Here is a 23,396-nt window from a genome sequence, read left to right on the forward strand (position 1 = left end):
ATGGAATCGCTTACACCCCAGGAACAAGGCGACGTAGAAATGATGATATCCATGATGGGCGGGGACCTCTCGCCCCAAGTCGCGCTCAACCTTCTCCGCAAGCACAATGGCAGTATTGAGAAAGCCGCGTCTGCGTTGCTAGAAGGGGACAGAGGATCGTCCAGCGACGCTATGGCCGTGTCGCCATCGCCCGCTTCTCGCCCGCCTCTCAGACAAGGCACGCCACTTCGTGAGTTTACCTTTGTGTTGCACGCCGTGCTCGGGGTTGATGAAGGCCGCCTCACATTCCAGAACCGGACAAGAATGTCATTGACCTCACCAGGGAAGACGAAGAGAACGAACTCACGCGCGCACTGCGAGCCTCTCTCCAGGACCAAGCGCCCGTCTTTGGTCCCAGCAACAGAGCTCCTGATCCAAACTGGGCAATGGTCCCTTCCAATGTAACTACTGTCCATGTACACTTTGGTGATACCTTAAATAAAACGCATCATACCCCAGGTTGAGACCGCCGTTGGCATGTCCCAGGACGACCAGTCTTTGAGCAAGGCAATCGAAGCCAGCCTGAAGTATGACCATGGGAATGATGTCTTTGAGGAAGTGCCTATGGAAGAGAGAATACGCAAGGGCGACCGGTTAGTGCGCGTGTTCATTGTCATCTCCAAAGGTTCTCAAAAAGACTTTGAAGGCCCGTTGCTCTACGTCCCACGCAAGGTTCCTTAGCCTACGCCGCACTTATTCTTCACGGTCTATTCTTCATCCCGCAAGTCAAGCATGCCCTTGCTCCCTGGCGCCCCTACAGCGACGCATCCCAAGACGCAGAAACGTCTGAAAAAATTGGCCTACCATCCAGTGGCCCAGGTGCGTCATCATACGCATTTGCATAGGTGCGACGGTCCTATTTTTGGTACAGAGCTTACAATCTGGTCCCTCATGGAAATATTTGTAAACATGGACCTCGCGCAAATGAACGAGCTCAATGCGGACAATGCAATAACAGCATTCGCAGCCGAGCACTGGAGCACACCCGTCGAGCGTCCAGGAGATGTCTCGTTCCGTGCGTTGCGATATCCTCTCTCCCAGTTTCGATTCAATGCACTCACACTATATTGCAGACTTCTATAAGGAACTGGCGTACGTCGTGGAGCCTGCGCTCGACCCCGACGACATATCCCCGTCTCATTTGGCCAGGTCTGCATACGTCCATATCTCACACCGCCCACTCACTTACACCTCGTCTAGACTTTTTCACTTCCGTTATGGAAACAGCCAGGACGACCTCAGCGCCATGCCCTTTGACCGAAGGGTAGACCTCGCCGTCGTCAGGGTCGACATCCGCGGGACTGAGGACACGAACGACCTCGTCTCGTGCCTCGCGACCGAGCTCGGGCTAGCGGACCCCGCGGGGGACCCTGCGCGCCAGCAAGCGATCCATGCGATGTCCGAGGTCGTCGCATTCCAGCTCGTGCGCGACAACGCGGCACCGCCCACGTACAGCGCTGCAAGCGGGGCCGGGCGCGTCGAGCGCACGCCATTCAGGTACCCGAAGCACGTGTATTTGGACCAGTTCATGAAAGAGAACCTTTCGCTGGCGAACCAGAAGCGCGAGAGGCAGCGCTCCCTGTATGCGGAGGTGGACGCGCTCGTCGCGAAGAAGCAATCGTTGACGCGGTTTAAGGTCGGTGTCTGAGGCCCAATGCCTGACGTACGCTCATGCGCCCTGCGTATAGGACAGGGATATCCTCGCTGACCTCCAATCCTCGCTGCATTACTATGAGGAAATCGCCGAGCATGGTGACGATCCGGAGCGCAAGTCGGCCCTGCATGAGACTTCGCTCAGGCTGCGCAAGATTCTGACGCGCATACAGAACGAGTTGCAAAGTAGGCTCCGATTCGGATTTTCTTTTGAGATCGATCTTACGACCCCATAGCTATTGAGGCCTCGATCACAGACCTCAGAAAGCAGGCCGCGAAGGCCCTCGAGTGTCCTGAATTGCAGCAACAACGAGTAAGTGGTTACGCTCCGACGTTCTTCGTCCATTTTTCGTGATGCATTTCCCTTAGTATGACCTACGTGTCGTCCTCGTTCATGACGGACTATACGGCCGTAACCATATCTACTCATACGTGAGACAGGGGGACGTCTGGTGGAAGACCGTCGATCATGTCGTGAACGAAGTAGGTCGCTCCGGCGTGGATCATGGACCTATATTGATGTGTATATTCTGCTGCACGAAGGTCCCAGAAGAAACCGTTCTTAACGACACAGCCGGCCTGCATCTTGGCGCAGGACCGTATTTCCTTATTTACAGCCGCGCGCTGCCAGAAGAGCAGGAGAATGTGCGCGTGCAGTGGGTCGAGCAACTCAAAGCGAGTGACCTTTTCACCTTGCTAGGCGTGTGCCCCTGACATTCGGTCTCCAACACTTAGAACTCGGTAAAGCACAACAACGCATTGTTCTTGTCGACGTTGCCTCCCGAAGTCGTGGCGGATCTACGCAACTCGACTTCGCCTCCATCTTCACCCTGCCCTTCGGAGTTCACCATGTCCTCCAATACTGCCGAGCCTCCGACTTCAAGAGAAGAGCCCATGGATTTAGTGGATTGAGAGGCAATCTCATTTCTTGGTACTTTGACCCTTGCGCAAGTGATTCGGCCAGGTGTTCATTCGGAAACGCCAGCTTGTCGACACAATCTTTGATTGCAAAACAAATATGGAGATATCGTGAACACGAGCAGGACGACAAAGACATATACCCAACTTATATAAGCACAAAGCCATGTACGTCCGACCGACTACTTGCTTTATTCAGCATTTCCATCCCGCCTTTGCGTTGCGTTGCGCCCTTCGTCTCTCGCTCACTTGTATCTCGGGAACAGTCTGATAGGTGGCCCAACAATAGAATCCACAAGTACTTGAGGATGGCACTTGTATGTACAGATGTTCCGGGTATGGGGGTGGGTTGTCACAAACACTCAACGGCAGACGTGTGCATAGCATACTCCGCACGGAGACACCGACCGCGGCGCGTCAGATCTCCAGACTCCAAAGGTGTCGTTCGTAGAGAACATGATTAGCGGCATATGGGCTGACATGGAGGCACATATGTCGCGAGCAAGTAGTGGACGGCGACCATCATGATGACGAACGTGCACGCCACCCGTCGCCGTCGTGCGCCGAAAGAGCTGGGAGGTAACGCACCACTGGGCATCGCCGCAGCGACCACGAACCCCCTAGATGTCCGAGATGCTTTGTGTGGCCACGTCAACGAAATTCCTGGACATCCCGAGAGCATTTGTGTGTGCACATGTGATAATGTATAAAACGGCGAGCTGCTGACTGCGCCGGACTGCAAGCCCTGTTGCAAGTATATTATACTACCAATGACATAAGGATCTCAGAACCTACGGTAGTGACAGTAAGGAACAGGCTGTGTGCATGACACACTCGTAGAACTCAGCGAGAAAACTCGAGCCCCCAGGATCATATATATCGGTCTCGTCTCATGGTGGTACGGTCATGCCACGAATATAGACCCGCAGATGGTCGATCTATCGACGAGCTACATGGGCATCGGCGGTAAGATGCTGAGATGAGCGTCGGGGTCGGCTAAGTTATCCAAATTTCACTACCTGTTCGCTGCAGCCAACGATCAACTTTTGACAAGTTAGCGCACTAAGTTCTGGGAATCCGAGACAATCAGTAGAAGTAGGTACTATCGCTAGATATCAGGCCGTCTGAAATCGGAAAGGGACAACGGACCATAAAATGTTCAGAGGGCGTCCAGACTAATATCGCAAGCATATTGTAAGGTGGAATACAGGGACAGCAATACAACGAGCAACAACCAAATATACACAGCAACGTATGACCCTTAACCTAACTTCGCCTTCTTGGCAGGTTGTGGGGTAGCTTTCTCGCTCCCCTTCCGTTTAGTCGTTGATGACCTGATGCCCGATAGCATCTCCCTGTACTTGCTCCTCACGACGACGGCTACCTGGCCGACTTCGGAATCTGCACCGTTGAAGAGTTTGGCGTTATGGATCATGAGTTCCATATCGGCCTCCCATGCCTCGATCGTGTCGTACTTGTCGGCGTCGAGTTTCTGTCGTATGGTGCGCAGGTCCCGAGCATCCCTGCGAGGGATCACATCGAAATAAGTCGGCACTCCGAGCACAATCGGGTCGACAGGTTCTCGGAAGACGAATGATCTGTAGAATGGTGATCAATCTCTTCGTCATCCGAAGGAAGCAGGCACAACTTACACGGGATCAGCAACCAACCTGTTCATGATACTTTGCAAGCTGCGTTTCTCATTCCAAGCCAGTCGCTTCTCCATCGCCTTCGCCCATTCCTTCTTCCATGCGCGCTCGAGCGCGTTACAACACTGATCAGGATACGTTGTGGGAGGATTGAAAATACGGCAGTTTTTGAAGATCAATTCGACGTCTTTGGCGAATTCCTCCATCGTCGCATACTGCCCCTCACTTAGTTTCGTTGATAGCGTCTGGAAGTCCATCGGCTCTTTTATCTCGTCGTAATATCTGGAGCGTAGACATTCAGAGGCCAAATCAGACGCATCCGACATGAGTGAGAACTTACGTCGGGCAACCGTCCAAAATAGGATCCACAGGCTTCAAGAAAATGCGGGCATCGGAAAGTTTTGTCAGAGTCTTGAGAATTTCCCTACATTTCTTTTCATTGATAGGTGTAACCTCTGCAGGCGCCTTTTTCGCCTTGGACGGTGTAGCAGTAGGAGGGGATACCTCTTTCTCCTTTCCCTTGGCTGACGGACGAGATGGTTCGGATGGGGGCTCCGGAACCGGGGTAGGCTTAGGAGCCTTCTGCTTGCTCTTGGAGGACACAGTTCCATTCCGAAGTGTTGACGGTCCACCGACACCATTCTGAGGGGCAGTAGGAGCCGCAGCAGAAGGTCCTGCTGCAGGAGGGGACGGCGTAGGCTTTTCTCTCTTCGGAGGTTTTGCTAGAGCCAGAATCTCGTCCTCCTCAGGCTCATCTGCAATCTTCTTCCGCTTGCCGATGACCAATTTCGGTACGTGTTTCTCCTTGTCCTTGCCTTTCTCGGAGTTCGTCGGGGTAATCTTCTGCTTACGTTCCTCGTCTTTCTCTCGCTCGATAGCAATCACCTCTTCCAGTAAGTCGGCTGAGCCATCATCAATGTACTCGGGAGCAGTTACAGGAGACAGAACTCTGGAGGGAGCTCGTTCCTGGACCTTCTTCCCCTTAGGTTTGGGGGCCTGTTTAGCAGGAGCAGCAGAGATATCCTGTGACGCTCCGCCGACCTTCAACTTGATAGAAGGCCGAGCAGCCACAGCTGAAGGCATGGGAGTGCTCGGGATAGGGGCCGGCGCAGGAGGAAGCGGCGTTGGCCGGACTGGCGCCGCTCTCGCAGGCGGTGCGGACGGTGGCGGAGGGGCTCGAGACTGTACAGTTCTGTCGGCGGCTTCGAGTGTCTTGTTGATGCGTACCCATTCTAAAGCCCATGGTGAGCGCCATAGCAAGGAGACCTTGTCAGAACGGTACTCACGTTTCTCGAAGAACGTTTCTAGCGCTAGCGTCTCATTGTGTGCGAAGCTACCGGGTGGATTGTACGACTTCGCGTTGCTCACCATGAGGCGGAAGTCGCCCTCGAAGTCGAAGCGATCCTTGTACTTGCCCTGTTCTAACTTGGCACTCATGGTACTGAGATCCATCGGGTGCTTGATGACGTCGAAGTAGCTGGGTGCTCATGAGATAAAAGATCACGCAAACGTTGAAAAACGTACTTGGGTGCTCGATCCCGTACTGGATCAACAGGTTGCAAGAAGATTGCCGCATGCTTGTGGGTCTGAAGCTTCTTCAGCGCATTTCGACTTGCTCGAAGATCGTTTAAGCTCATCCCACTGGATTGTGCCTTTGGAACATTCTTTTGCTGCTTCTTCTCCTTTTCCTTTTCCTTCTCCCTCTCTTTCTCCGGGATCGGACGCTTAGGTACCGGCGGTTTAGGAACCACGAACACATCGAGCTTGTCAGCTGCGGGTGTCAAAGCGCTTGGTGTCCTGACGGAGACATCCGTCTGAGAGCTACTGGGAGGCAACTTGAGCTTAGGTGGAAAGGGGGTAGAAGGTGTCCGAGTAGGGGGGACGCCACTCTTGAATGAGGGTCTGCTCTTAAGTGGAACCTTAACAGATGGAAGAGGGGGAGGAGCCTCAACCACGGGTGTCGGAGGAAGATGTATTGTGACTTTGGGAGGAGCTTCTTCCGTTCCACGAATCAAAAGGTCGGCCAATTTCAAGAGGGACCAGCGCACTTCATAGTCCGTCTCTGGTGCACTGAAAGATTTGGTAAGATTTGAACTGCGAGAAATCGGTGACAAATACTCACAGAGCGATGGGCATCAGGAACTCGCGTATAATCTCGTTCTTACCGAGCTCTCTGTCCTTCCTGAGTGCCTTGATCATCATGTCCATATCGCTCTTCTTGTTCTCCTTCGTCTTATCGGCTATCGTGCCATCCTCCTCAATGAGTACGGAGTCGTTCTCTTTGAGTGTCCTCATCTCTCCCATCGTTACCAGGAGAGCGAGACTGAGACATGCGTTCCGTGCCACATGTCTGCGGATCGTACGTGACGGATCACCTGACATGACAGCGAGGACGTAACGCATGATCTTCGGTGTGTACCACTTGGTGAAGAAGAGGTAGTCAAAGGCGGCCATACGAACTTGAGTGTAGTTGCCCTCTCTGTTGTGCAGAAGTTAATAATGACGCACAGCTATTTTCATAGGAGGCACATACCGAGTGAGCGGGAAGAACAGCCGAGGGTCGTGAGGAACGAGGTTAGCAACGCTAAGCATAAGGTGAAACTGAAGGCATGCATAAGCCCCACTGAACCACGCGAGTCTATGAATTACTAACCTCGATAACCGCCACGGTCACGACATTGTGATACGTTGGGATCAGCCTGTCCATACTGCGGTATCTGTCGACTTCGGCCAATGCTTGTTTGAGAAGATCGGCATCTTGGACATCTTGAACAGGCTGTGAATCTGTCGCGGTGAATTCGCCGCGCTCAGGCGGAACAGTGGAGATGGTCGCGCATGCGAGCGCAGAGATTATAGAGCAAATATAGAATGCGTCCGAATACTGCAACGAGCGATTGAGTGAGAGATGCCCTTAAATGAAGATAGGACTCACAGGATTAGTGGTGTTGTCGTTATAGCGGAGCTGATCCACTAGGAACTGTCGGATGACAGACGGGGTCTTGCCATTGTCGAAGCGAACGCGAGCGATCGCACGGAGTAGACTCTGCAGTGGCGGACGTTTATTACTTGTCAGCGGTGCAGTACTAGCACATCATACCTTGCGAACGAAGTACTCCGCAAGGTCGCTGAACTCGTTTGGTCTTGGTACATATGTGTGGCTGAACAAGTCTTGACGCGGATCTTCGGGTTCATAACAGTAACGGAGGAACAGCTTGAATAGGTGAAATAGCCCTAGCCATTCCAGCCGTTGGATTGCACACTGGAGGAAGGGAACAACAAAGTCAATAGCGATTGAGACGCAACACAACGAGATTGGCCTACAGTCACCAGGGCTTGTGCTGCCTCACAGCGGATCCGGAAATAGTAGTTCGATACCAGCACCGTCTTCGTCAACGTACTCGAAATGATGGGGTTCGGTACCTTTGATAGTACAAGGATTGCCTGAGGAATCGTGAGACGACGATGTACGCCAAGAATTGACGACAACACGTACCTCATATTGCGCTACAACATCCCGATCTCGCTGTAGTTGCGATACCCACATGTAGTCCTTCTGGTCGAACGCGATTGCCGCGATCCACTCGAAATCAGCGTCTATGCGTATCCACTCGTACGTCTGCCCCGCCATGTTCTGCTCATCCTCCTCCGTCCAGTCCGCGACCTTCCAGTTCTCGCGTTCTTTTTCGTTCTCCCATATCTCCAGGCCAAACCCCATATCTACCATGTCCATAGCAGCAGCGGCCTCTGCGTCACCTTCCGCAGCTGCTTGCGCCGCCGCCTGACGAGCAAGGTATCGTTTCGTGTTCCGCCGTACGCGCTTGTACTTTGTGTTGAATGGTACTTCATAACGCTTGAATGGACTTCTGATATCGAGGACATGCTCATATGGTGTTCCGTCTGCCTCATGGATCCGGATCGTCATTTGACCCTGTGAGACCAAGTAACGAAGTCAGCCGTTAGCTTTCTAGAACCTGCAGATATGTTTACATACCTCGAAGAACGGGACCGGCTTCATGAGTGCCTTGGAGATCTCGTTATTCTCATGCGCCTTGAACGCCGGGGCCTCCTGCCGCATCGAAATCTCCACCGCCATCTTCTTCCGGTTGAATGACGCCGAGAAGCCAAATGTCGGGCACCCGCTGCCGTAGATCCACTGCTCTGCGAACGAGCGCGGGTCGATCCCACTCACCTTCCTGCATGTCCGCAGGAACGAGTGCGTCGAGATGGCATTGTTCAGCATCTCACCGCTGATCGCGGACAAGAAGACTTTAGGGAGCACACGTGAGAGGCCAAGAGATGTGCCCGACTTGCCCAGCCGGCGATCCAGGATGTGCAAGACAAGTGGCGCCTTCAAGTTGATGAACGGCAAAGTCGCAGAGTCCGGAGGGTCCAGCACCTGAGGCTGGCATATAGGCGGCATCGACCCATTGTCCGATTCTAGCACGCGTTCCATATCCTTCTTCAGCCGGAAGCGGTACTCGTTGTTTCCCAGCAATTTCCGGATGAACAGCCCTGTGATGTATAGTCCAAGGCCGTTAACGAGCCATGTATCCGACCATGTCTTCTGCTGAATATCAATGCCCATCCATTGACACGCGAGCGCATGGCTGAGACAGTGGCGAGTCTCAAATACCTGGTCAATGGCGTCCTCTCCGTGGAGAAGATCCACTGTGACCAGGGAGAGTGTTGCACTGTCGAACCGCTGGGTTGGCATCTCGTCCACGAATACGAGCTTGTGGGACATGAACGGATAAGAGCCAAACTCTGTAGAGTAGAAGCTCATAGCGGAGCGCATGAATGAGACGGACGAGGCTAGTAGAGCTTCGTGTCCAGGAAGACAGAACGCATGCATGACCGGCTGTGACGTGCCCGACGCGTCTTCCGCTGAGCTCAAGTCAGCAGGAATGGGGTGGACATGGAAAGGTCCAGCGGCGAAAGCGATATGCTGCACGGACGTAAGCTGCCTTTGGGAGTAAAGGAAGATCGTCTTGCCCGAATTGTACGGATGTGCGACCTGTTCCATGAACTCGCCGCTGCATACAACTACCGTGGGGTTTTCTCCCTCCGGAAGTTCGTCATCCTCGTCGAGCGGCGCATCCCGCTGTTCGAGATGCCGGGGGACAATGAACTCGAAATCCCACATACACTTCTCCCATAGGTTATCAAGGCACGGTACCCAGCATCGGGCTGCATCCGGGGATGAAGGAGTGGTATACACGTGTGGCACGCGCTGATGAACGTTAAGCGCTACAGTACTCGGTATCCGTATGATGACGCTCACATATGGATACGCATCCGAGGGCAGAATGAACTGAATTCCATCTGCAGGGTTCCGGATGCTGTACTCGATGGTGACAGTAATCGGCGCAAATTCTGGCACAGGAAGGGCAGGTGCCGCCATGGGACCAGGAGTCTGGGGCTCCGGGGTTGCAGCTAAAGCGTCGGTGAGATGAGAAAATAAGGAAGAAGTCAGTGAAAATGGATTCACCTTCACTGACGATGCCAGTAACAGCATGGCCCGCTTGCCTCAGCGAGACCTCTTTGGGTATGGCAATCGACAACTCTCCCTCATCGCTTTCAGCCAGAGCGGAGTATACTCTGCGTTTGAGTTCAGGATGAGTGTGACAGTCTTGAGGACTGGAAATACTGAGGTTCGCCAGAGGATCGTGGAAGACAAAGTCGGCGGCGTGTGATCCCACTCTAACAGAATGAATGGCTAGGAAAGCTTGCTAAGTCATGCAGTTCAATCGAGCGAGAGCGACACTGATACGTACTGCATTGTCTTGAATGCAGATGAAGAGTCTTGAGGTCTTTGCTACTCGGGACTATCGTGATCTCCGTGTAACCCTGGCACGGGCGTGAGCCACTCAGACATATCAAAGCATAAATGAGAGCCTACCCATAGGCTTCCAGAGAAATCAATCTCTAGAACAACCTTTTGGTGACTAGTAGATACGCCAAGAAGTGTCAGTACTCGAGTGGCGCGAAAATGAAGAGAAGAACACGTATATAGAGAAACCACGACGGGCGTGTTCCCGCTGCATAGTGAACGTTGTGTCTTATAACCAGAGCTGAGACTCAGGATAGATGTCAGAGAGGGTCACAGAGCAAAGATTTCGAGTGTCCGGGCGAGAGTGAACAGGTAGAGGGAGGTCCGGAGTGAGGATGGGAAGAACGGCGGAGTCGAGCAGCTCATGCTCGACGACAGGGAGAAGTCGCTTACGTAACAGACAGGGTAAGGCAATCATAAGCGCCCGAGCGGTCATGGGCGCTTAGCGATGGCACGGATCGAAATCTCATCTTGAATCTGCCAAATCTCAAAATCTCTGACTAACAGTCTCCTGTTGCCTCTGTACTACGTTCATAACAACACACGATGCCTCCAAAGTCTGTTTTTCGCCAGCCAGGCACACAGCATTTTCAGCTTGTCCACCGCTCACAGCGCGACCCCCTCATTCATGACCCAGAGGCCAGTCAGCATGTCCTAAAGGCATTCGAGCGGGGGAATGTCGTGAAGGTGTGTCAAAGTACAACATGTGCTGCATCTGCATTCACATACATTTTTATCTGGTAGGGAAAGTCAAGGGCCGACCTAGAGCGCATACTACCTTCCGCCGACCTCGCACACGACACTGAGCGTGCAAACATCGGTGAAGCGGCCGTATACGGCGTATACTACGATGACACAGATTATGACTACATGAAGCATCTGCGCCCGGTTGGACTACAGGAGGACGGCGTGGATAGTATTCTCATTGAAGCTCCCTCGAAGCCTAAGCCGAAGGGCAAGGGGAAGGAGCCGATCACCCTCCTCGACTTGCCCCCAGAAGCACTCCCCTCTACCGCCGAGGCTCCTCGGAATTTTGAGTCGCAGGAGAACATCCCGTCATCAATAGCAGGCTTCCAGCCAGATCTCGATCCGCATTTGCGCCAGGTCCTGGAGGCACTGGAAGACGATGCATTCGTGGATGAAGGGCTGGACGAAGACTTCTTTGGAGAGCTTGTCGCGGAGGGTGAGCTTGCTGCCGGAGAAAACCTCGAGTTCGAATTTCAAGAGGAGGGTATAGAGGGGGATGAGCGCGCAGAGGTGTCCGCTGCATCAGCAGAAGAGGTTGTTGAGGACGGCGAGGAGGAGAGCTGGGAAGCCCGTTTTTCCAAATTCAAGAAGGCGCAAAAGGCGCAGCCCCGTAGCGAAGGCTCAGACATCGATGATTTCTCGGAAGGTGGGGACACTGTCGGCTCGCTACCTCAGATGTCTGTGATTGGCGGCAAGCGACGACGGAGAGGGGCGTCTGATGCATCCGGCTACAGCATGAGCAGCTCCTCGATGTTCCGCAATGAGGGGCTGACCATGTTGGATGAGCGATTCGATGAAGTGAGGATGATTTTCTCATATTGAAGCGCAACTCATCGTGATCATGTCTGCAGATCCAAAAGGAGTACGACTCAGATGAGGACGAAGAGGCGGATGATATGTCAGATGCCTCAGGCGAAGCCCCAGAACTGATTACCTCACGAGAGGACTTCGATGCTATTATGAACGAATTCTTGGACAACTACGAAATTCTCGGCGGGAAGATGCGCCCTGTCCTTGCAGGTGAGACCGCGGCGGACAAGCTCGACACCTTCCGGAAAGCCCTCGGGCAGGTGCACTTGCGTGAACATGATGAGGACAGCGAAGAGGACGATATCCTTATGCCTCTTGATATTGATGAGAAGAAGGACACATGGGACTGCGAGACCATTCTCAGTCAGTTGGACCTACTTGAAAAGCTCTCGTTACAGTCCTGATTAACGTTCGTCAATATAGCGACGTACAGTAACCTGGAGAACCACCCGCGACTGATCAAGTCTCGTCAAGACAAACCAGTGCCCAAAATCAGGCTGGATCCCAAGACTGGTCTGCCCGTTGTGCTGGGGAAGCAACCTGCCTCGCGAAGGGAAGATGATGCTACGTCTTCATCGGGCTCCGATACTGAAGATGGCTCACGAGGTAAGTCTCTTGTAAACTCTGCGCCACAATGGTGCTTATGTCAACGCAGTCCAACGCGTGACCGTTACCCGGCCTAAAAACGAGTCCAAGGAGGATAAAAAGGCACGCAAGCAGGCCATCAAAGTTGAGCGGCAGGTGAGGCGTGCAGACAAGAAAGCGACGAAGGAACAGTTCTCCGTAGAGGCGAAACGGCAGAACAGAACGCTTGCCAACAAGGAGAAGAGTAAGGCGAAGCAGCTTTGAATATCATTTCAGGATATATGTAGAGTACTTGCTGTCGTGCTGTGGATGCTATGTATTGAGAAGTCGCTCATGTAAACAACAAAAGTATAGTACAACTTTAGTCTCGCAAGTATATGGGTATGCTCGATGTTCGTAACAAACTCGTAGAAGGTCCTTCCAAATGATGCGTTGCGATTGCATAATGTACAGTGACGAACATGTGAGTAGCGGATGACAAACGGAGGATATCAAGTGAAGAGCAGCAACGATGCAAGAATAAATAATACGATAACGAGGTGGTCGAAGCGTTACCAATCAGGCCACAAATCCAATAGAGCATTCCCTTCTTCCTCAGGAGCGTCATGTTGCTTCATCCATCTATCAGGCACCTGTACAAGGAATTTAGAATCTCGAAAGGATTCGCGCAGAGAAATCTCACCAATGGGAAGTACCGTTCCATGGCACTCAGGAAACGTTGTCTATATTGCCGAGGGCCAATGATCGTTGGTTCGCCTTTATGTGCACCGCCCAGGAAGGTCGAATCCTTAACCCAACTCTCTAGCTTCTTATCCCAAGTATATGTCCGAATGTAGTCTGCGCGGTGATAAGCTCGACATCTTTGATTGTACACAACTGGTCGACGACTGACCCACTATACCAACGACAAGCTCATTTTTGACGCTGTCAACGCCGACGACCAGCGAGTAGTCCATTACGTTGATGTCGGCAAGGAATTTGCTGTCATTGAACAGTGCGCCCCTGAGGATCCGCTTGGAATGTTCACGGAGGTAAAACGGGGTCAAATGGGCAGCTATGAGAGACATTGTTAGAGGATACACGCTAACAAAAACTGCAGCAATCACTGACTCTCGACCAAGTTCTCATCTAGCAGCACCTCATTCTCCCTGCCAGTAGACTGGACATGACGATTACGGGTGGAGCCTTTGAGGTCGTATATCTGCTTACATCGCATGAGTAAGGTGGTTTAATGTTGAATCACAGCAACAAACCTTTGAGAAGCGTCGGTCGTAAAACAGATTTTCCATGACAAGAAGATTCATCTGGGTAGGCTTAGACCTTCCGGACCCTTGCTGCTTCTGTGTTTTCCTGAATGTTATCTTGAAACAGCCAAAGATCTTGGCGAGCAGAGTGGGACGCTGTGTATGGGTCAGTCGGCGTCTACACTCGTGAAGGAGGAACCAACATTAGCGATAACGGCAGAGGACATGTAGTCAAAGTAGGCAGGTGCGAAGGTTTCCATTGCTTGTAATTCAGCTCTCGATAATTCTTTCGCTATGAAGCGATCATCTGTGCCGACATTTAGACAGGATCCAGCATAACGAGGAGCCATACCTACCAAGTGTTTTCAGGAAGGCCGAACCAGATTTTCCTCCGCTTGCATCCCATTTGACACATCTAGCCAGTGACTCGATCATACTTCTCTCGCAGTCGTAGGTTCGACGCAGAGCATCAAATTGCTCTGGATACAAAACGGTACAACTGATGGTCAACCCACCACTCTCGAAGGCTGGCAAGGACGTCAATAAATTGGGAGGTTCTTGTGAGCACAGTGTACTTACAAATCGCCCAGGGTTGCTTGGAGGACGGAACACGTAGTTCTTCCGTCGGGTCCACCCCTCCAGAGCTCTCCACGTTGACTACACCCCAAGTCGATGTAGACTCCGCGATAGAACGATCGTCCGGCATAAAGACCTCCCCGCCGTCTGACAGCTTTGGCTCCTTGCTCTGACGCTTTTCAGCGCGTGAAGCTAATAGGAGTTCCCGATACTGGGGAGAGCTGTCACCAATAATGAGTAACTGAATAGAAACACTAGATTATGGTTGTTGAGCTCACTTCAAGGCTAGCGCAATAATGGATGTCGGTTCATCTGTGCGAACAACCATAGACGAATTGCGGAAGATATGTTCCGGGTCCGCCATGGGATCGTCACCATCTAGATCTGCACGCTGACGAGGCTGGGACGTCTGCGGCCAGAAACCGGAGAGGGCCTTCAAGATAGAATGTCGCTCGGTTCCGGTCGCACTTCCCTCAAATTCAGGAGCGGGAGAGGCTAACGGCGCAGGCTCATGTGTCATAGCAGTCAGGATAGGTGAGTTGCTCACGGACAGGGAAGCCTCTTGAACCGTAATTTCAGGTTCTAGAGTCGTTTCTGCTACAGGAAGTTCTGCACCTTGAGATTCTGTGGGCGGTTCAAGGGGTGCTTCGGCGGATGCAGCGCTCTCTTCAGGCTCGCTGGGAGCCTGAGCGGGAGCCGAAGCCTCCAAACGTTTCTTCTCGACTTGTGGCTCAGTCTCTTCATCACCATCGCCCTCGTCGTCAGCCTCGCTGGAATCAGAGCTCTCAGTTTCGTCCCTGATAGCATCTTTTATGCTGTCAAGAACTTCAACCTTTGCGCGAGCGGAAGCTACTGGTCGGGGACGTCTGCCACGGATGACAGCGTAGCGTCGGTTTGCACGCTCATTGTCTTTAGTAATTCGCTCGAAATGCTTGGCAATATTCGAGACCTTTCCGCCACCACCTGGTTGTCGCCTGAGCGTCGATTTCGGCCCAGAACTGCTGGTGGGACGAGGGCCTGTAATTTTCTCAGCAGGCAGATTGCGCGCAGTTGCCTTCCCTTTCTTCTTGGCACCTACAGCAACAGAATTCGACCTCGTGAGCGGAGGTGAAGGTCTTCCTGCCTTGAGAGTAACATCAGAATTGGCAACCGTTGTTGTCGGTCGCTTGTCCGGAGAAGCACGCCGCGAGATATCGCGTGAGTCGAAGGAAGACACGGTAGGCCCTGGAATTCGGCTGTTGTAGGGCGTTACACCGAGAGGTCTTCTGTGTGTCAGATATCGTGGGGCAACATTGGCTGCGTAACCTGACTCAAAATCGGATATAGAGGACTTGCGGTTGACTACACGGCGGCGCGACTTGCTCCTGACCCGAGGTGGCATCTCGCTAGGCATTTCCTGCTCACTCTCATCAACAGGAGCAGTAGGAGCAAATGCAGTTTTTGTCAATTCTTCCACACCCTGCGCTGGTAGAAAGTCCTGGTACTTCTTGACAAGCTCTGCGACGGTAGGGTGATTGGACGCCCGTCTAGGAAGTCTGGACACATGATGGCTCGTACGCTCGGTTCCCGGCTCGCCCTGTATAAAGCATGAAGGACAGGCGAAAACGAATATAGTATGATGAACATTACCTCGCTTGACAGGATGGGATTAGTGACAGACTCCCTGCGAATCGCACCGATTGTAGAGTCACTCTCTTCGTCTGACTTCGCCGCGGCGATGTCAACGATGCTGGGCGGTAGGAGTGTGACCTCAGTTGGTGACGAAACCACATCAGGAGCTGATATCTTCTCTTCACTATTGTCAGTCACGGATTCGGTCTCGGACACATCGGAAGCCGTGGATGTGAACGAGTCACCGGTTACACGCCTCATAAGGAGGGGGCCATTGTCTTCGGGCTCGGACATCCCTTGCTGCGCATCCAATGAACCATAGTAATCCGATCGCCTAGGGAAAATTGCTCGGACTGAGTCAAATGCCGAGGTCCTACGGCTGGAACGGTCAAAGAGTTGAGTGACTCGGGGTTTCGGCAATTTGTCGAAATCCTGCTGCCACGCAACAATCCTGTCCTGGCGATACGCTCGAACTTGGTTTAAAGCAAGAGTGTCCGTAGATGGTGTTTCCTTGTAGATGGTGTTGATGAGTTTCGCAATGTCCTGCTTCTCCCATTCGGCCTTCACGATGAGCTGGTTGATTTCCGCAGTTAGTCGGGCGTCAGACTCCTCGTCGCCCGTTGCTGCGTCTATGTTGATCAACTTGAGATCATCTATGAGCGCGGTGTACCAAGTTTCGTTCCTACGATGCAGTCGGTCGAAATCGGTGTTCCTGATTTCTAGTTGCATCTCCGGACGAACCCTGATGCGCATCGAGGGATACACGATCTCGTGCAAGATTACGGGATCCGCCTGGAATCGAACGGTCATGCCCCTGATAGCGAAGTATCGGACGTGGTGCTGGTATATGTTGTGGAGACATCCTGCACCCTGAACGAGCTGGACATCGGCGGGATAGAAATGAAGCTCGAGGAATTTGGCGAAGGAGTACCTTTGCATCTCAGGCGAAATCGGGATGAACGGGGTAGCCGAGCCACAGACTCGACACGCACTCCAGGTGATAATTGTATCCGGCGCGTTCGAAAGGTAATTCGCGCGATTGATATGCCCATCCCACTGCTCCACGGCAATGACCAGGCGGGTCTCGTTGTGAACATACACTTTGCAGTGACGCGCGAGAGGCTGGTTGCAGCTCTTGTTCTCACAGATCGCCTTGGGATCCAGGAACCTCACGAGTGTATCCATGACAGCCTTGTCGATGAACTGACCCAGCGTGCAGTCATTCTCGCCGTAGAATGTGATGTACTTCAGCTGAGGAGGGGAACATGCACGATGGAGACCCGGCTCGGTCATCGGGAGAGTGGCCTCCCATAAGCTGATGCATTGATACTTTTCGACGTCGAAGTCGTCCCGGTTCTTGCGCAAGTACCACTCCCAGATGCGGCGTTGTTCCGCGTGCTGCCACTTCATGTAGCTCAATCGGCTCTCAAGAACGATGTCCTCCACGGTCGTCTTCTCCACCGGAGGTTCGTCGGAGGGCGTACATGGCATCGGAGATGCGGCTATTGTACCCGAGGATGTCGATATATAATCGAAGAACCCGGGTCCCTCTGCAGGGGTAGCATCGTTGTTCCCAATCACAGGCGTACTTGGTATATCGGGAAGAGGCAAGGATTCAATTTGCGCTGCAATATCGTCCGGGTCGGGCGAAGGAGCACTGATGCTAGCCTGCGTCACAGTTACCTCTTGCTGATGATGGGCATGGCTCTTCTCTTCCCTGCGGATGACCTCGTCCTCCCATTCTCGCTTAACACGCGTTAGTTCATCGTCCAGCTCTTTCATCCGACGGATAGGATGTGGAGGCGGGAAACGCAAGGTCGCAGAGACAGAAATGAACGTCTTCCGATAGGGCTCAAGCGATTCCTGGATCCGGCGAGAAAGACGTATCTGCTCTGCATCTTCATCCGGAAGGTCCTCTACGTTCGTGTTTGGCACTGAGCTCTCGGATGCAATGCCACTCACATCGCTCATCCGGTGGATAGGAGCATCGGGCACCGGGGTGGCATCCATGGACCGCAAGGGAGCCGATGTGCTCAAGCCTAACAACGGAACAGCGGATGCTGAAGAGTAGTTTGAAGGAGTTGCTTCCTCCGTCAGGGCTGGCAAGGTAATGATGGAGTCCTTCCACAGATGCGTCTCGAGCCTCAAGTTGCGCACGATGAACGCAAGGAAACGCGTGACCTTCTTGATCCGCCTCAGCGTGTCAATGTCTCCCCCGCGCAGCACAATCGTACAGCCCATCTCGCTGTTACAGCCCTCGAAGCGCATGTACGTCTTGCGCCGCCCAGGAATCAACGGGTGGTCGAACGTCTGGATCCGGAAACGCGCACAATGTCCGAGCCGTGGCTCCAGTGCGAGCTTGTCCATGGACGAGAACACATCCCCTTGTGTCATGCGCGATACGAACTGGATAGCTGATGGCTTCACCGTCCGCGCGACTGTAATTTTGTGTTTCGCAAGAGCGTCCAGCGCCAATCGCGAAACAGACTTCTCCGCGAGGACAACATGGGGGCGCAGGGCCGCTATCCGACTGGCAAGGTTGCCCAGATAATCCTTTTCCTGCCGCAAAATCTGGCCGAAATGCATGTATTGCCCCTCGACCCGGTGAAACTCGAGTGGAAATGTCACAAGCATGACTCGTGGGTTACGCTGGATACGCAGCATCTGCTTGTGTGCGACATTCTTCGTGATGACAGCCCCGTCCACATACTCCGAGTCCTTGGGTGCGCCACCGGGAATCTTCTTGATCTTGACGTACCGCCGCACATCCATGTCCGCGCCCTGCCTCTGAGGATGAGCGGTAAAGGTTAACTCGCGTGCTATTCGGAGGCTAATTTTGAGCAGTGTCTCTTCCCACTCTCCAACATTTGGAATCTGCTCTGCCTCTAGCATCTGTCTGAGCATGATCCGCAAATGAAACATGGAGATCAGGTTCAACTCCTGGGCATAGCTACCACGGGAACGTCAATATATGCTTTCCAATTGCATAGCAGTGTGACTCACGCAGTGCTTTCTCGTCTTGTGCGCCAGCCAGGCTCGCCAGTACCGAAACCGTCCAGGCGGCTTTGCACACGACTTCGAATAAATGGCGTCGCCATATCGAAATCGGCGTAGGAATTAAACCGCGACCTCAACATGCCCGGACTTTCGAATGGGTACGCCTGGTCCGGCGAGCTCATCGGGAACTGCACCGAGCTCGTCGAGCCATCCACCGAGACGGGTACCGTGACTGGAAAGTCGATCGGCGTCTTGCGTCCCGGCACTGCAGGTGACTCGTCGTTGCTGAACTTGTCTTCGAGAGAGACCGGATCTTTCTCCTCCTCCTCGGTGAGTGCCCTGCGGAATGGAACTGGGTTGTCGCGCACGAATCGGTCTCCGCGCATGTCCTCGAGCGGGGTGACAGGCCTGGACGCGAGGGCGCTGTCGTCCGAGCCGGCATACCGCTTGGTTTCAGCTATAGAGAACAGGTTGAACGGCTCGTCTGTACGCCCAAACAGCTGGGATGCGGCGAATGGGGACTGTGGGTGCTGGGATAGGGCGAGCAGTGACTCCATCCCGAGTTGGTGCGCGGCAAAGGGCGAGGTCATATTCGAAGAAATGGAATGCCTGTCATCGTCGTCGCCGTCATCCACATTGGCCAGCTTCTCGAGACACAAGTTGCAGACTCGCACCATGCCGTCATGGCCGAACCGCGCACCCTTGATGATGTTGGATGCACAGCGGGAGCAGAAGACCTGCCCGCATATACGACAGTGGTGTTTCCGGCGCCAGGCGGTGAAGACACTCTTGCAGTCATAGCACTCTTTGCAGAGCTCGTCGTCCATCCAATAGTCGCGCGACAAACCTACATACGCTCAAAATCGATAGCATATATGTTAGCTGTACTGAACACACCTTCGCCTCTGATCCGCCTGATCACTTTCGAGACAGATGCAGACCTTCGGATGCTACCGGTGGTTGTCCTGATGCTCCGCGCATCACTGTCCTGGATAGGGAAGCCTGGGATAGCGGTCCCGTACACGCCTCCGTCTGGGGTATCTGGCGCATAAAATGAGCCTCCGCGAGAGGGCGGTCTGTCGTAGTCCGCAACGTAAGACGGTGTCTCCGACACCACCGGCGTGAGCGAGACCAACGGCGGCGCCGGATTCGACGCCGCGATTTTCATGAGGGCATGACGCTCGACCGAGGACTTGCTCGAGTGGTTCGAGTGGCCATTCAGGATGGACGGGCGCCGCTGCTCGGTGGACTGTCCACCCTGCGTGTTGCTCTGGTTCCCTGTGCCGCTAGAGGCGACGGCGGAAGATAATGGGGCGACGAGCGTGCTTCTCACCTTTGAGAAGAGAGACGTGACGATAGCATAAGACGATTGGTCGTGTTCATCCTCCTCGGCGAAGGGGTTCGTGGACGTGAGGCTCGTGACATCGTCGAATATCTTGGTGCTGCTGCGTGATCGAGAAGAGGTATGCTCGCTGCTGAGATGGCTGCTCGACGAACTTAGCTGGGGTGACTCCATTCTGACAGGAGATCGCGCTGAGAGTGAGCTCAACACATTAAGACGGAGGAGAGGGGGGGCGCTGGAGGACAGCCCTCTGAAGTGTTCATCGCACACAAGCTCGAAACCCACCGATCGAGTCTCCGCGATTATGGGCGCGTCCCTTTACGTAATGCGTATTAGGTCTAATAAGTAAGGAACGCTTGCCCATTGGCGCCTTCTTATTCCACCCTCTAACAGGATGGTAGTGGGTATTCTCCTTTCAAGGCTCGTATTCAGATTTGTCGTCCACTTACGGTGGATGATCAGTCTGAGATATCTAATGAATCAGCCTGATAGATCTATCTGTCATTAGTCCAGAAAGAAGGGAAGTATCAAAGAATATCTTTGAGTAAAACAGCCGCATTGTGCGCGCCGGTATGTGGGCGAAGGAGGTTACAAGAAAATAAGAGGATACGACAAGACACCAGCCCGTATGACATCATCGGAGTTGTGCGGTAACGAATTACCATATATAGGGTTACCTCACTATCTAGGGAGAAGACGCAGCACAGTAACCCCCAAGTAGGCACTCAGGGAAATCCGAGGCCCTCCAAGTAAATCCTTCCCGCATTGATAAGACCCTGAACAAGGGGAATTCTGGGCGTGGATACCGCTACTCTCTGTTCCGGCGAGCAGCCACACAAGATTAGATAAGATGTATTTCGAGCGCTTTCGGCGGCACTGGAGGCGTTTAGCGGCGACCTCGTTGCTTGTCTGCCTTGTTTGCTTTCCACAACATCTTAATGGACGCCGACAGCTCTGACACCGTAATGGGAGAGGCCCAAAATGAGTCCCCAGTGAATATTGATCCAATATGGATGTCAAGTCGTACGTCACGACAAATATACGCTCTGGGGGAAGTCGAGAAGGTGTGTCCGCGAATCGAACGTCAGGCCACCGCTAAGCAAGCAATGCAGGACATAAGCCGCCTGCTCTCGCTTGCAGCGTCTTCCATCTCTCTGCTCACATTGCCGCAGACGGATGCACCAGAGGACGAGCTGCCACAAGGCGGGGAGAGGTCCGAGCAGTTCGTGCTGGAAGTGAGCGAGTACTTTGAGCGACTGGACGTGCGTCCCTGCTTGCTGCTTCTCGCATCGACGTCTCACTCTCCCTCCGCAGAACATTCACATCGCGATTCGCTCGTCTCTCGCCCACATCCGTCAGTCACGAATAGCGCCCTCCGCGATCAACGCGCCACCACCAGGATTTGTGCCTCCGTCTCTCGGAGTAGGGATGCCATCCGCGAACGGCGAGTATAGCAAAGACGGAAGGGGGCTGCAAGAGGAACGGGTGGAACGAGATGCTTGGAGGGCGATTCTGGACGCCTTGACGCGGTTGAAGGAGGCGAGGGAGCGAGACGAGACACAGGGCGATTCTGAGATGACACCAACACAATCATGAATGCAAAGCATATTGTACGCATAGGTATGTTACAGTACAGTAGTAATCTTCTCAACAATACTTCCACTGGTATATTTCTAGACACTAACTTCCTCGAAGGTCTCTTGCGCCTGCATAAGCACCTCGTCATTCTTGAGGGCCGGGTCTTTTTCTCCAGCGACCTATATAGCGTGTCAGAACATAGAGATGAGTCGGTAAAGTGTGAGCGCACGAGAAGTTCACGCAGATCTTGTACGGCGCCTCCAAGACGATTCGCCGTGTCTGTGATCATCTTCTGCGACTCTTCAAGCATGCGTCTCTGTGGTGCCCTGTGAGTGCACAGCGCGCGACACCCCTCAGCAGATGAAAGGCGTACCGCGTTCTTGATATCCCAGTCCTCCGCCGCGTCAGCGATGAACTTATCGAGCTTGCGCTTCTGGTCTTCTTCCTCCTTCTGGTACAACTTGTGCTCCTTGTACAGGCTGGAGTCGGAGTTATATTGGGTGCGGGCTCTCGGCTGGGACGACGTACCGTTTGCATACACCAGCCTTTATTTTGAGCTGGCGGCGGACTGTTGCTGTGTCACTCATTGTTGTTCGAGAGTGCGCGTGGGGAGACCGATGGATGTACTGAGGCGGCTGTTCTCTGACTTGCGGAGCGAGTTTGATCGATCGCTGAACAACGTCAATTGCTGCCGAGTGCGCGATCGCCTCCAGAATCTCAAACAGCTATCACAAGTTCTACAACTCCCACATTTGTATACACCCGCTTTCTCTATTCAACCTCTCTCTTGAAAGCGTACTCAGCAGCGTATACCACAGTCAAATCCTGGACGCAAAGGCAGAACCAGCGTGCTACAGTTCGAACTGAACTAGGGCTTATTACAGCATTTTCGGCAGTTTGTGCAACGACATTCTCTCCTCGACTCTATCATGTCTAAACTCGTGCTCAAATCTCTTTTGCGCGCAGGCCCTTTACCGAGACCACAGTGCGTCCAGCGCAGGGTCTCAGTTTTTTCCTGCTAGAGAACGCTTTCTTCAACTCCTCGAGAGCCTTCTGGGCTGCAGCGTCTTTCGCTGCCAGCGCATCGGACCCTGTGCCTCGACCGTATTCCATGTCGTGAACTGTGTATGCACAATTAGTGTTCTTGTCTCACTGCTTCGTATAAAGATACGACATACTGTATGCGATCGTCTCCCATTCAGTGACCGATGCGTCTTCTGCGCTTACTTGATTGCGGCATACCTCCCATCTCAATGCTCCATGACCTAAGCTTATGCGGAGGCAAGCGTATAACTCTGATCTGATAGATCTGTGTCCGACTGTATTATTTCTTCCAGCCGCATCTTACGCTACCGAATACGTACGGAGACTCTCGTGCTGCAGCAGGCTCACGGCTACGTCCTCTGTTCCTGCTCCGCGACGTAGTCCCGATGGTACTATGAATTTCTGTTGCACATGATGCATCCGGGGGTTCGTGTGTTATCACATCACACTGGTTCCAGAGTGCACTCTGCTGTGCGTTGCATTTGCACAATGCGGAGCTTATTCTGCCTGTGCAAGCTGATCAGAATGGACGGCAAATCATATTGCAGCATACGTACCGGCCCTCACTGGAGGCATGTCTGGATTGATTCGGAGGAAACCTCCACTTCCCACTTGGCTGCATCCCCTTTTTATATCCGACATGAGGTTAGGAAGGCAAGTACGGATGTCTACAGAGATACTACAGGCACCACTGTTCACCGCCGGCGACAAGGTCATATCGTACTCGCCACATTGACTAAGGTTTGCTCTGGCAGCACGCGCCGAGACACAAT

General features: G+C 53.2%; 5 protein-coding genes across 5 annotated transcripts; 2 read left to right on the top strand and 3 right to left on the bottom strand.

The window, feature by feature from the left end:
* On the top strand, positions 1-2,604 carry POSPLADRAFT_1042305 (hypothetical protein; the record flags this gene model as incomplete). Its single annotated transcript, XM_024478078.1, has 11 exons — positions 1-229; positions 292-440; positions 499-632; positions 686-858; positions 911-1,054; positions 1,113-1,188; positions 1,240-1,675; positions 1,728-1,878; positions 1,929-2,005; positions 2,062-2,337; positions 2,428-2,604. 11 exons carry the CDS (start codon positions 1-3, stop codon positions 2,602-2,604), a joined length of 2,022 nt encoding a protein of 673 aa, XP_024343815.1.
* Positions 2,605-3,871: 1,267 nt separating this feature from the next.
* Positions 3,872-10,303, bottom strand: POSPLADRAFT_1126979 (hypothetical protein; the record flags this gene model as incomplete). Its single annotated transcript, XM_024483573.1, has 19 exons — positions 3,872-4,208; positions 4,263-4,541; positions 4,600-5,491; positions 5,546-5,736; positions 5,784-6,329; positions 6,382-6,582; positions 6,640-6,738; positions 6,793-6,860; positions 6,913-7,140; positions 7,192-7,302; positions 7,357-7,518; positions 7,581-7,700; positions 7,753-8,187; positions 8,251-9,489; positions 9,541-9,692; positions 9,748-9,975; positions 10,034-10,106; positions 10,159-10,204; positions 10,263-10,303. The coding sequence occupies 19 exons, from the start codon at positions 10,301-10,303 to the stop codon at positions 3,872-3,874; spliced, it is 5,448 nt and encodes a 1,815-aa protein (XP_024343816.1).
* A 332-nt stretch (positions 10,304-10,635) lies between these two features.
* POSPLADRAFT_1129065 (hypothetical protein) lies at positions 10,636-12,495 on the top strand (the record flags this gene model as incomplete). Its single annotated transcript, XM_024483803.1, has 5 exons — positions 10,636-10,776; positions 10,834-11,634; positions 11,688-12,009; positions 12,070-12,252; positions 12,302-12,495. The coding sequence occupies 5 exons, from the start codon at positions 10,636-10,638 to the stop codon at positions 12,493-12,495; spliced, it is 1,641 nt and encodes a 546-aa protein (XP_024343817.1).
* Positions 12,496-13,040: 545 nt separating this feature from the next.
* Positions 13,041-17,633, bottom strand: POSPLADRAFT_1128048 (hypothetical protein; the record flags this gene model as incomplete). The annotated part of the gene is made up of 8 exons (XM_024483696.1): positions 13,041-13,285; positions 13,342-13,432; positions 13,485-13,631; positions 13,679-13,782; positions 13,832-13,890; positions 14,051-14,272; positions 14,330-15,627; positions 15,681-17,633. 8 exons carry the CDS (start codon positions 17,631-17,633, stop codon positions 13,041-13,043), a joined length of 4,119 nt encoding a protein of 1,372 aa, XP_024343818.1.
* A 3,723-nt stretch (positions 17,634-21,356) lies between these two features.
* Positions 21,357-23,199, bottom strand: POSPLADRAFT_1042311 (hypothetical protein; the record flags this gene model as incomplete). The annotated part of the gene is made up of 9 exons (XM_024478079.1): positions 21,357-21,521; positions 21,687-21,758; positions 21,809-21,895; positions 21,953-22,058; positions 22,108-22,304; positions 22,555-22,700; positions 22,822-22,844; positions 22,944-23,130; positions 23,181-23,199. 9 exons carry the CDS (start codon positions 23,197-23,199, stop codon positions 21,357-21,359), a joined length of 1,002 nt encoding a protein of 333 aa, XP_024343819.1.
* Positions 23,200-23,396: the final 197 nt, after the last annotated feature.

This window comes from Postia placenta (assembly GCF_002117355.1).
Source record: "Postia placenta MAD-698-R-SB12 unplaced genomic scaffold POSPLAscaffold_1, whole genome shotgun sequence".
NCBI lineage: Eukaryota > Fungi > Basidiomycota > Agaricomycetes > Polyporales > Adustoporiaceae > Rhodonia > Rhodonia placenta.